This window comes from Leptopilina boulardi, unplaced genomic scaffold (assembly GCF_019393585.1).
Source record: "Leptopilina boulardi isolate dan_hultmark-lab unplaced genomic scaffold, ZJU_Lbou_2.1 LbouV2_396, whole genome shotgun sequence".
Classification (NCBI taxonomy): domain Eukaryota; kingdom Metazoa; phylum Arthropoda; class Insecta; order Hymenoptera; family Figitidae; genus Leptopilina; species Leptopilina boulardi.
The window spans coordinates 204,309-217,930 of NW_026137969.1; the positions used below are offsets into that span (position 1 = coordinate 204,309).

General features: G+C 26.8%; 3 protein-coding genes across 4 annotated transcripts; all 3 read left to right on the forward strand.

The window, feature by feature from the left end:
- Window positions 1-124: 124 nt before the first annotated feature.
- LOC127288857 (myrosinase 1-like) lies at window positions 125-4,778 on the forward strand. 2 transcript variants are annotated; one of them, XR_007844096.1, is made up of 9 exons: window positions 125-282; window positions 412-525; window positions 669-802; window positions 888-1,221; window positions 2,809-3,148; window positions 3,232-3,379; window positions 3,697-3,938; window positions 4,027-4,273; window positions 4,416-4,778. XR_007844096.1 is itself a non-coding variant. In XM_051316548.1 (8 exons), exons 1-8 carry the CDS (start codon window positions 222-224, stop codon window positions 4,148-4,150), a joined length of 1,497 nt encoding a protein of 498 aa, XP_051172505.1. In that variant the 5' UTR covers window positions 125-221; the 3' UTR covers window positions 4,151-4,398. The 2 variants fall into 2 exon arrangements, 1 of the variants encoding a protein (XP_051172505.1); XM_051316548.1 differs by lacking the exon at window positions 4,416-4,778 and having other exon boundaries at window positions 4,027-4,398.
- A 281-nt stretch (window positions 4,779-5,059) lies between these two features.
- On the forward strand, window positions 5,060-8,243 carry LOC127288858 (myrosinase 1-like). The gene is made up of 8 exons (XM_051316549.1): window positions 5,060-5,316; window positions 5,450-5,563; window positions 5,641-5,774; window positions 5,854-6,187; window positions 6,679-7,018; window positions 7,101-7,248; window positions 7,552-7,793; window positions 8,016-8,243. The coding sequence occupies exons 1-8, from the start codon at window positions 5,259-5,261 to the stop codon at window positions 8,137-8,139; spliced, it is 1,494 nt and encodes a 497-aa protein (XP_051172506.1). The 5' UTR covers window positions 5,060-5,258; the 3' UTR covers window positions 8,140-8,243.
- Window positions 8,244-8,915: 672 nt separating this feature from the next.
- LOC127288856 (myrosinase 1-like) lies at window positions 8,916-13,575 on the forward strand. The gene is made up of 8 exons (XM_051316547.1): window positions 8,916-9,281; window positions 9,470-9,570; window positions 10,978-11,111; window positions 11,228-11,561; window positions 11,636-11,975; window positions 12,042-12,192; window positions 12,915-13,156; window positions 13,287-13,575. Exons 1-8 carry the CDS (start codon window positions 9,202-9,204, stop codon window positions 13,408-13,410), a joined length of 1,506 nt encoding a protein of 501 aa, XP_051172504.1. The 5' UTR covers window positions 8,916-9,201; the 3' UTR covers window positions 13,411-13,575.
- Window positions 13,576-13,622: the final 47 nt, after the last annotated feature.

A 13,622-nucleotide genomic window follows, 5' to 3' on the forward strand; every position in this document is an offset into this window, starting at 1 on the left:
ATTTAAATTATTATATTATTTATTCATTTACTATTATCAACAAATAAAGTATAACATATAAAAAAACTGCATTTAATTTGTTTTGTCATCAAGTATTTCTTATCAATAAGTAACTTATACATATACATTATCAGTTCACAAATATTATACTTCCTTAATATGTCAACGTATAAGAATCTACAAAGTTTTAGCATATGAACTGAAACTAAATATTTATTAAAATGATGATAATTAAACATTTCACTTCTTCTTGGTTAATTACCATAGTTTTTCTTATATCAGGTTAGTAAATAAATTAAATTAAAAAAATCCAAATATTAAATCATGATGCAGGTGTATTTTTAATATGCTCTTAAATTTTCCTGCTTACTTAAATGTTAAAAAATTGTGAATATTGTTTTTTTGATAAAGTACACAAAATTAGGATCAGATGTCAGGACGACAAAAATTTAAAATTTCCAAAAGGTTTTCAAATAGGAGCTGCAACAGCTGCTCATCAAATTGAAGGAGCCTGGAATATAAGCGGTAAGATTTCCGCTTGAAATAATTATTAATTTAATCCTTAAATTAATTGACAAATCATAATTATTAGAAAATTTTCTAACAAATGATTAAATAACTTACTCTAACTAAAGAAAATTCAGTATATACTATAAAAATTCACACAGATAAAAGTGAAAGTGTTTGGGATCATTTTTCACATAAACCAAATTCGCCAATTGATGACAAAAGTACTGCAGATGTGGCTTGTAATTCATATAACTTGTATAAAAATGATGTCAAACTGTTAAAAAACATTGGAGTAAGTTTTATCACCTAAGGATGTGCAATCCTTAGATTTTGTGAGATTTTTCATAATTTATCTAAAATTATCATTTTTTTCGCAGTTTGATTTCTACCGATTTTCAATAAGTTGGGCTAGAATTTTGCCAAATGGATTTGCAAATTACATTAGTAAAGATGGTATAAAATACTACAATGATCTTCTTGATGAATTGCATTCAAAGGGAATCAAGCCATATGTGACAATATATCATTGGGATCATCCACAAGCACTCCAGAAATTAGGAGGATGGACCAATGAATTAATGGTACAATGGTTTACTGATTACGCCAGAGTTGTATTCAAAGAATTTGGACCAAAAATTAAAGTATTCTTTACTATTAACGAACCATTTATTCTTTGTAGCTTGGGTCATGGATACGGAGTTCATGCACCTGGTAAGAAGTTATTATGATGATAATAAAAAGTAGCAGTAGTTAACAAATTGCAAACATAAGGATTTTAATTAGCCCTGGTAAAAATTGCGGAGTGTAACCGGACTAATCTGGAATTAGTACGAAACAATCTGGTTTATTGTTAGGATTTTGTCATCCGGAATTAGTTCCCCTAAATCTGAAATTTGCCCGATTTGTGTAACTATAGTTAATCCGGAATTAAGTAGGTCTAATCCGAAGTCAGTTCGATCAAACTAGTGAATGCAGATTCTACATTTACTGACTACACAGGCCGGATTAATTTCGGAATCATTAGAAGTAATTTTGCAATTTATTAGTTGGGTATGATCCGATTAATTTCAGTTTATACTGGATTTACTAGTCACACAAATACTACTAATTTTTCCATCTTGATTTAAATAATTTAATATTTGTTCTAATCTCTTATTTTCATAAAATATAAAATTCCATTTGCCATGTCGTCACAATACATACTGTGTACCTAAACAAGTATGGCCCAAGAATGGCGCCCAGTCGACACCGCGTGCTTCTCCCTTAAAGAAAGCTTCTCCGGAATCTCATTGAAACATTCCAGGGGAATATCATCAGAAACTCATCTGAATCTTAAGGGAAGCATCACCAGAATTTCGAAGAAAACTTCCAGTGAATTATCAAGGGAATCATCACTGGAATCTTCAGTGAACATTTCCTAAATAATCTACTGGAAGCTTGCAATAATGTATCTGGTAAAAATTACAGACTGTTTCCAGATTAATCTGGAATTATTCCTAAACAGTTCGGTTTACTGTCAGGTTTTTCTCCCCTGGAATTAGTTCGGCTAAATCCAAAATTTTGTTTGTTCGGTTAAACGTAATTCTGAATGCAGATTCAGGATTTACTGGATTATTCTGGTCTCATTCTTTGGATTGTATTACTTGTAAGTTAAATAAAACCAAATCATATAGCTCAGAATTTCACTTAAGAATATTTTAATTACAAATAAATATCAGATATAATACCAGATTTTTCACATAAATATTTTAGATTATTACAGACTCGTGTCGGATTCAGTTTTTTCACAGTACTAAAATTGTTGCTTACTGTTTGTGAATAGTTTACATCAAAATTCTGCACTAATTTTGGATTGTTTTTTTGATCAAACAATATCAAATTGTTGCGAGGCAAATTGCGAATTTATTTCATGCCAATTTCGAACTATTCCGAACTGATTTCGGATTTATCTTTTCATTCAGATTAATTGCTGACTAATACGGATAATTTTTGGATTGTTTTTGTATATAATTTCTGAACTAATCCGGACTAATCTGTATGTATTTAATCTGAAATCAATGCGTAATTTTAACCAGGGAGGAATTTAAAACGGCTAAATTTTAATTCCAATTATTATTTATTACAAATGAGATTAAAAACAGTTACATTGCAATTGACTTGAAAGATGATTTTTCAAATACTGTGATATAATAAAATTGAGCTGCCGGATCAAAGAAGGGCACATAACTAATGTAATTCAAATGGGTTATGTGCCCTTCTTTGATCCGGCAGCTCAATTATATAAACAATTTTTAATAGGTATTAATTTGCCTGGAATTGCTGAGTATATATGCGGTCATAACGTATTAAAAGCACACGCTAGTGCTTATCACTTGTATAATAATGAATTTCGCAAAAAACAAAAGGGAACCATAGGAATTGTCAACATGTGTAATTCTTATTTTGCAAAAAATAAGGATCCTAAGTTAGAAGATGATGCATTTCAATTTACTTGCGGATGGTTTTCTCATCCAATATTTTCGAAAAAAGGAGACTATCCACCAATAATGAAGAAACTGATAAAAGAAATTAGTCTTCGTAAAGGATGGAGCAAGTCAACGTTACCAGTATTTGACAAAAAATGGATCAACTACATCAAGTTAGTTAGAAATTAATTATAATCTTTTCTAAAGAGTGGCTTCTGCAAAAAAAAAAAGTGATCAATTGGAATATATATTTTAGGGGTTCATCAGATTTTTATGGTCTAAATCACTACTCCAGTGAAGTAGTTGAACGAAAAATTAATAACGGAAGCTATATATGGGCTGAATTTAACGCATCCTTTACATTAGACCCTAAATGGAAAATGGCGAATAGTTTATGGCTAGCGGTAATTAACATAGAAAAAAAATCAATTATGAAAATTTGTGTTTGTGGTCCATTGTCAGAATTGATTTTTCCCGAATATCACAGGAAACGAGATATTTAATTTAATTAAAAAAATAGAAACGATTAAGATCGTTTTTAACGGATGGATCCAAGATGGAAAATGGCGTATTCTGTTTTTTCGGACATTCGGGAGATAATATTCGGGAAATTAACCAATAAATCCAAATTCGTATTAATTTTGATATTAATTTCTATATTATTGAATTAGTTAATGTTTATGTATTGAATGAATATAAAAATAATATTTTTCAAAAACAGGTTGTTCCTGAAGGATTCAGAAAGATACTTAAGAAAATAAAAAAAGAATATGGAAATATTCCAATATATATTACTGAAAATGGATATTCAGATGATGGTGAATTAATGGATGAAAAACGTGTGAAATTTTATTTTTTATATCTAAAAGAAATGTTAAAAGCAATTTACAAAGATGGATGTAATGTACAACTTTATACTGCTTGGAGTTTATTGGACAATTTTGAATGGAATAGAGGATACAAGTATAGTTTTCTTTTATTATTTCAGTTAGTCGATTACACAAATTTGCTAAAAAAAAAATCACCACAACTAAATATTGCATTTTTGTAGGGAAAAATTTGGAATTATTCAAGTTGATTTCGATAAACCATCAAGGAATCGAACAATGAAATCTTCTGCAATTTGGTTTAAAAGTTTATTACAACATCGTAAACTATCCTTGAATTATAATTAAAATAGAGAAATTATTATTTAAATAATTATGAATATACTGAACCTAAACTAATTATTGTATATGATAATGGATATCATGAAAACGTCCTCATTATGTTCTGGGACACCTTACGATTGTAATTAGGTAAAAAATTATAGGTTCCTAATTAAAAATTTGCATAACACTAATAAATTGTAAAAAATCATTAAAAAATTGTTAAAAAACAATTTTTTAATTAAAAATGGGAAAATAAAAATTTTTAAATTACAAAATAACCTTTTTTTAGGACTAAAATTAAAAACAACTTCTTGAAACGATAAGATTTTCTTAAAGCATATTACAAAGGATTTTGATTTATTTGAAAATTAGGAAAATATAGCTCGCGCTAAACTGCGAGTGAAATTTTCTATTGCCCTTATCTTTGGGTGGAAATAAGTAAAATGTATATGAAGCATTTCATATATAAAATTACCGATACAGAAATCTACCGTACCGACTGATGATAAAACAGTTTTTTGAAAAATGAAAATATAAATCATCAGTCGGTAATGTAGATTTGAGGGACAAACGGCTACTTGAAATTATTATATGTAATAAGTGAAAATACAATTTTTCAGCGTCGTTAGTGGAAATTTGTTAACTTAATATAATAGAAGATAACTACTTTATTATTATTTTAATTTTAACCAAAAAAAAATTTTTACTCTATTTAAAAATTTTTGTAGCACAAAGAATATCTATCATTTAATATTTCAATTCTTCTTTTTAAATTATTCTACTTTTTTTTAATTTCTCAACTGGATACAAATAAAATATTTTTAAATTTAAAATAATTTTTTTTTCACAAAGTGGTTTTTATCATTATAGTTAAAGTTGTAATGTTTCTTTTTATATATTATCAGTTCACAAGTATTATTTCTTTCTTACCTTGTCAATTGGAAGCATCCAAATAGTTGAGTGGAAAAACAATTATTTTTTTTTTATTTAAATGATGACGTCACAACTGATACTACAAAATTATTTCACATGAGTGTCGACAGTTTAAAAAATTATTTTTCATAATTGTAATATTGACCTTGCAAGTCAAATACAACATATGTAATTGCTGTTATATTATTAGTGCAGTAGGATGATAATTCCCTGTTTTACTTCTTTTCTAGTAATTATTGTAGTTTTTCTTTTATCATGTAAGTAAATTAAAAAAAAAATCATTTTTATTTTCAATATCAAAATTAGTTATATATTTTTAATTGCAAATAATTCTTAATTTAATTTTTATTGAATTGACAAAATTTGAATTTGTAAATGTTTCTGTTAAAGTACAAACAATTGGAATCAAATGTCAGGACAATGAAGATTTTAAATTGCCAAAAGATTTTGCCATAGGAGCTGCAACTGCTGCTTATCAAATTGAAGGAGCTTGGAATATAAGTGGTAAACCGCTTGAAATATTTTCAATTAAATATATTCCCTAAATTAAAATTTTGTTATATATTTAAAAAATTTTGTAGGTAAAGGTGAAAATGTTTGGGATCATTTTACACATAAACCAGATTCAAAAGTTGATAATAAAAGCACTGGTGATGTGGCTTGTAATTCATATTATCTCTACAAAGATGATGTTAAATTGTTAAATCACATTGGAGTAAGTTTTATCATTTTATACCTCTGTCCTTAGACTATAAGATTTTATAAATTATCTAAAATTATCATTTTTTTTGCAGTTTGATTTCTACCGATTTTCAATAAGTTGGGCTCGAATTTTACCAAATGGTTTTGCAAATAACGTCAGTAAAGAGGGCATAAGATATTACAATGATCTACTTGATGAATTGCATTCAAAAGGAATTAAACCTTACGTTACACTGTATCATTGGGATCATCCTCAAGTATTGGAGAAATTAGGTGGTTGGACCAATGAATTAATGGTACAATGGTTCACTGATTACGCCAGAGTGGTATTTAAAGAATTGGGACCTAAAATTAAAGTATTCTTTACCGTAAACGAACCATTTGCTTTTTGTAGCTTTGGTTATGGACATGCATTGCTTGCACCAGGTAAGACATAGGCTATTTTTTTAATCATAATAAGATGATAATAACAATCCTCCTGCTTATAATTAGTTGAATTTAAGTTCAAAAAATTAAAAATCTTAGTGCATACGGTGACGAGGTAATTAAAATTAGTTTTCTTAAATCTATTGCTTAGCAATTGGTGATAAACTCTAGCGTTCAGCAAAGTTAAAGAAATTGATAAATTAGCCGAACTTGACTATCGTTTTATGAAGGCGTCGGATCAAAGTAGGTCTTCTTAGATTTTTGCAGTTGCTTCCGAGAAATCCCACGACGAATTATTGAAAATATTGATGATGTCATTTATGCTGCGAATAATTCGCAAATAATTACATACGGAAAGCGTAAACTATCCATAATTTTGGGGCTTAGCCAAATTAGACTAATTATTGCTGTGAAGAACACTAAAAACAGTGATCATCTAAAACCAATAATAATTATATCTTAAAATTATCTAAAATTAAATTTTTTAATAGGCACAAATTTGCCTGGGGTTGCGGACTATATGTGTGGTCATAACGTATTAAAAGCACACGCCAGTGTTTATCATTTGTACAATAACGAATTTCGCAAAAAACAAAAAGGAACCATAGGAATTGTCAACGTATGTAATAGTTATATTGCTAAAAATAAGGATCCAAAATTAGAAGACGATGCATTTCAATTTACTTGCGGATGGTTTTCTCATGCAATATTTTCAAAAAAAGGTGACTATCCACCAATAATGAAGAAATTGATAAAAGAAACAAGTCTTCGTGAAGGATGGAGCAAGTCCAGGTTACCAGTATTTGACAAAAAATGGATCAACTACATCAAGTTAGAAATTGTTAATTTTCTTTTTACAAAAAAAATTCTTTTTGAATTTGTTCCTTTTTGATTTTACAAAATTATTTTCCAGGGGTACATCTGATTTTTATGGTCTAAATCACTACTCCAGTGAAATGGTTGAACGAGGAATTAACAACGGAATGGACATATGGCATGAATTTAATGCTACTTTTACCTTAGATCCAAAATGGCCTAAGGCAAAAAGTTTTTGGCTTGCTGTAAGTATAAAAAAGTCAAAGACTCAATTTTTATTTTGGCATTTCAAAATTTTTATCATCAGTCGGTAAGGTAGATTTCTATGTCGGTAAGTTTTTATATTTTTTATTTCTCAAAATTTTTACCATCAGTCGGTAAGGAAGATTTCGGTGTCGGTAATTTTTCATATTTTTATTTTTCAAACAAAACTGCTTTAATATCAGTCGATAAGGTAGATTTTTAGTTGGTAATTTTTTATATTTTTATTTGGTTTTGCAGACCCGTTCCTCGTCATAATTTAAATAAAATATATTTTTTAAAAATAGGTAGTTCCTCATGGATTAAGGAAGATGCTTAATAAATTAAAGAAAGAATACGGAAATATTCCAATTTACATTACCGAAAATGGATATTCAGATGATGGTGAATTAATGGATGAAAAGCGTGTGGAATTTTATTTTTTATATATGAAAGAAATGTTAAAAGCAATTTATAAAGATGATTGTAACGTTCAGGTTTTTACTGCTTGGAGCTTAATGGACAATTTTGAATGGGCTAAAGGATACAGGTACTTGTTTTTAGTAATTTCAGATATTTAATTGCTAAAAATTAACTAAAAAAAAGCTAAATAATTTTGTTTTAATAAAACTTCGAATTTTCGTAATATTAAAAAAAAAAGCCATCTGTAAATCGAACAAATAAAAATCTTTTTTCTGTCTATATTTTAATCTGGCTATAAGTCATCAAAAAATGTAATCTATATTTTTTAATCAAAAATTTTATATTTTAGCGAAAAATTTGGAATTATTCATGTTAATTTCGATGAACCATTAAGAAACAGAACATTGAAATATTCTGCCACTTGGTTTAAAAGTTTATTACAAAGTCGAAAACTATCTTTAAAGTACAATTAAAGAAAGTATTTTTATAACAAAGTTTATGTTTCATAACTATGACTACAGACTGCGGTAAACTCTTTGTAAACAATAAATAATAATAAACATTCTTTATCAAAATGAAAAAATTATTTATTTTTTCCCACCTTATTCAATCGATTGGCAAGGTAAAACAGTTTTTTGAAAAATAAAAATTACCAATACAGAAATCTATATTACAGAATGATGGTAAAAATTTAGAAAAATATAAACAAAAATTACCGACACAGAAATCTACCTTACCGACGGATGGTAAAAAATTGAAAAATAAAAACATAAAAATTACCGACAAAGAAATCTACCTTACCGACAGATGGTAAAATTTTTGAAAAAACAATAATCGACATGGAAATCTACCTTACCAACAGATGGTGAAAATTTTGAAGAACAATAATATAAAAATTATCGACACAGAAATCTACCTTACCAACTGATGGTAAAAATTTTGAAAAATAAAAACAAAAACCTTGCCGACTGATGGTAAAAATGTTGGAAAATATAAATATAAAAAATTAACAACACAGAATAATGTTAATTGTTCTTACCTTGGCACTCGATTTCGGCCATAGTTTTTATGATTTTACACATAATTCCATTTCCACGCGGGTATTAATAGATGTTAATATTTGTACTGAAATATCAATTACGAATCATGTTAGTCATTAAAAAAAAAATTCTTACACGTGATACAAAAAAAGAGAATAACAACGTGCAAAGAGCTAATAATCTACGATTAACTAAAGAATTGATAAAAATAAGGAAATATTTTTTGACAAAGTTCTAAAATTAGAGTAAAAAAAAAATAAGAAATTTTTAAAATTAACTTTCTGGAATTTCTATTATATAAAGGATATATGTTTCTTTCTAGAATTAAAGAAAAACATTTAAAGTATAAAAACATTCACTCTGCTCTTAGTTTTTATACTGTTGACTTATCGTGGATTTAAACTGATATAAATATTCATTGCCAATCAACTCATGGCTTAGAGGATAAATAACCTTTGACACACTTAGTTGTTGTTTTATTGAATACTTTAAAAGATGACAGTGTTTTGGAATCGTAAAAATATTAAATACATTTCTTTTTCTCATTTAATTATTACTTTTCTTCTTATTTCAGAGTAAGTATATACTAAAACTATTTTATTTCTATTTAATATGTTAAAAAGTAATATAAATAAAAAAAACTAATCAAAATTAAAAAAATATTTTAATTTTTTAAAATTATTCATATAAAAGAATGATTACGTTTTAGAGAATTGTAAATAAATAAATTATAAATAAATAATGATGATTTACATTTTTTTAGGATAAAATGCTGCGATGAAGAATATTTAAAATTTCCCAAAGGTTTTCAAATAGGAGCTGCAACATCTGCGTATCAAATTGAAGGAGCATGGAATATTAATGGTAAAGTTTGGTTAAAATTTTAATTATTTGGAAACAAATTGTCCTAACCAATCAGCTATTTTGAATTTGGCTAAAATTTGAAGTTTAAGTTTTACAGGTCGTACTACGATTTCACCTACTATAATCATACCTACTACTGATAAACTTGGAAAATTTTTAAAATGTTTTAACATTTTCTTCATAAAAATTTTCTGAAATAAAAGTTACTTGACAACCAGTATCTATTAATGCTTTAACATTTATATTTTCTATTATGAAATGAATTATAGGACATTTTCTTAAATGATCATGAATATTTACTTTTTATTCTTTTAAAAATTCTTCGCATAAATTAGATGGTAAAGATTTGACAAATTCTTTTCTATTTAATAGTGTCATTAACCTCGAATTTGTATCCATTTTGTCTATGTCCATGTTTACTATTTTCTTGATTTTTAATTTGATAATTAGGTATTTCCTTAATAATAACTACAATTTGGATATCCATGAGGATTATTTCTATTTCCATTGTGATTTCCTTGATAAAATTATTTTGTTTATTTTGATAGCCTCGTTTGATTATTATCAGAGTTTTTTCTTGAATTATTTTGAAAATTTCCAGAATTTTGATTGTAAAAATTTCTTTGTGAATTAACTGGACCAGCCTGATTTTTTTTCTAATAAATTATTTATATCTTTAAGGCCAGGCTCCTCCAAAAACCGTGTTTTTTTCAAACAAATTTTATTTATATTACAAAAAATATTTATAAATCAAAGTTTTTATAAATTAAAAGACTTATAAAAGTACTACTTGAAAAAAATTTTTTTTCTTATTTTTTCAAAATGGCGGCTCCTAAAATCGCTGCCGAAACGCGTCCTTCGTGTTGGTGGGTGACAGGATAACTCAAAAACGAATCATCTGAAAGCAAAAATCAAAACGGTTTCTTAATCTGTATCACATTGGCTATGGTGTAAACTACAATAAAATATTTTCACCAAAAAAAAACAAAATGGCAGACTTTTTAAGTTTTTTACCCTTTTTTTCACTTTTAATTGTTTATAACTTTTGTAAATAACAATGAATATTTTTGGTTGTAGTTTACACCATAGCCAATGTGATACAGATTAAGAAACCGTTTTGATTTTTGCTTTCAGATGATTCGTTTTTGAGTTATCCTGTCACCCACCAACACGAAGGACGCGTTTCGGCAGCGATTTTAGGAGCCGCCATTTTGAAAAAATAAGAAAAAAATTTTTTTTCAAGTAGTACTTTTATAAGTCTTTTAATTTATAAAAACTTTGATTTATAAATATTTTTTGTAATATAAATAAAATTTGTTTGAAAAAAACACGGTTTTTGGAGGAGCCTGGCCTTAATACCTCTAAAAATAATTAAAGTAACTTGAACAATTTATAAATTATTTACAGGTAAAGGTGAAAATATATGGGATTCATTTTCACACTCATCTTCATCATTGGTAAACAACAAAAGTACTGGAGATATAGCTAGTGACTCATATCATCTCTACAAAGAAGATTTCAAACTTTTAAAAGACATTGGGGTAATTTTTTCTAACTGATCTATAATTTTTACTCCCTATATTAAAATTTTCTTCCACCTTTTCAATTTTTTGTAATTTTTATAAAAGATCTTTTAAATTTTTCCCCACGTTTGCAGTTCGATTTCTATCGATTTTCAATAAGTTGGACTCGAATTTTACCAAATGGTTTTGCAAATAACATCAGTAAAGAGGGCATAAAATATTACAATGATCTACTTGATGAATTACATTCAAAAGGAATCAAACCTTACGTAACACTGTATCATTGGGATCATCCTCAAGTACTGGAGAAATTAGGTGGTTGGACCAATGAACTAATGGTAAAATGGTTTACAGATTACGCTAGAGTGGTATTTAGAGAATTGGGACCAAAAATCAAAGTCTTTATTACTCTCAATGAACCTCATAGTTTATGCAATTATGGTTATGGAACCTCTTATCTTGCACCAGGTGAGATATATCATAGCGAATTTTTAAAAAATAATTTTCGATTTTATAAATATGTAATCCAAAATGGTTAATAGGAATGAATTTACCTGGTGTTGCAAATTACATTTGTGGTCACAATATGTTAAAAGCTCATGCTAAAGTTTATCATTTGTACAAAGAAGAATTTTACAATGAACAAAATGGAATAATAGGAATAGCCAATGTATGTAATTCTTTTTTTGCTAAGAATGAAAATGACATACTACAAGATGAGGCATTTCAATTATCTTGTGGATGGTTTTCTCATCCGATATTCTCAAAAGAGGGGGACTATCCGCAAGTAATGAAAAAATTAGTAAAGGAAAATAGTATTCTTGAAGGATGGACAAATTCTAGATTACCAACGTTTAACAAAAAATGGATAGATTACATAAGGTTGGTAAAAAAAATTCTTTTCAGTGGTTTACTTTGAATAAGTATATGTGTGTGAATTTATTTCAGAGGCACTGCAGATTTCTATGCTTTGAATCATTATACCTCTAGAATTGGTGAACGAGGATTCAATGATGAAAGAAATGTAGAGTGGTACGATTTGAATGCAACATTTACTATGGATCCAAAATGGCCTAGAGGAAAAAGTTTCTGGCTTGCTGTAAGTATCAAGAATAAGGATTCTTTAATTCAAGTAGCAATGGAATGAAAAATTAAAATATAAATCAAATGAATGATATTTCAGTTAATTTAATTTAGAAAATTAAATTCATTTTTGAAAAGTTTTAAACTCAATGATAATTAATTAAATTCAAAAGAAAAATTAAATCAAATTCATTATTAGAAAAATCAAGCAAAGAACAAATTTGAAATAATATTCATAAATTTAATATAAAATTTTACCAGAGAATTCCAAAATAAAAGAATCAAAATTTAATTTAATTTAATTTTTTTTTCTCTTGGCTCAACTTGCTCTGGTCGTTTATATTTATTTGTTTAATTCTTTCGACTCCTTTTCTTAAATAATCCGCATCAACTATTTTGACGTCAGTTTTTTTAATGTCAAACAATGATGCCACTTTTAAAAACGGAGGATCTGTAATATATTAATAATTGCATATTATTAAATTAAAATTATTAAAAATAATATTTCAAAATAATAATTAAAATAAATAAAATAATAAAAATATTGATAATCAAAATTAATTTTTATATCAAAAATATTGCTGATAAAAAAATCTTTTTCGGGAATAATAAAGAAAAGTTAATTAATATATTGAAAACAAAATAAACTTTTGTGATTTGTAAAATTGTAAATTTAACATCACAATGTTTAAATTTTAAAATAAGTAAGATAAAAAAATTTTTATTCTTTCAAAACAGGTAGTTCCGGAGGGATTAAGATACATACTTAAGAAATTAAAATCTGAATACGGAAACATGCCAATTTATATAACAGAAAATGGATATTCTGATGAAGGTGAGCTGAAGGACACAAAGCGTGTAGAATATCATTTTTTATATTTAAAAGAAATGTTAAAAGCTATTTTCGAAGATGGATGTAATGTTCAAGCATACACTGCTTGGTCATTAATAGATAATTTTGAATGGACCAGTGGATACAGGTAATTTTACAACAGTTAGACTTTATTACAATTAACATTAGATAATAGTTTTTGTTAATTAGATATAGTTATTTTTGATTTTATTTATGTGAAATTAATTGCAAATTAAGAAATGTAATAAATTTTTTAGTGAACATTTTGGACTAATAAAAGTGGATTTTAATGATTCTTTAAGGAGACGAACACCGAAATATTCTGCAACTTGGTTCAAAAATTTAATAAAATTTCGTCAACTTTCTTTGAAATATAATTAACTTTAATTTTATAATTATATTTATTGTATAGTAATATTTATAAATTATACATAAGGTTCTTTTTTCGCTTAACAATGTAGTAGTAGAAGATATAATTTGTTAGATAAAGTCTACTATACGAACGGAAAAATAAATTGACATACAAAATATTTACTTATCCCCTAACCTCTGCGTTTCACTTTTCTATTGATAAGATAAAAATGTTCTTAATT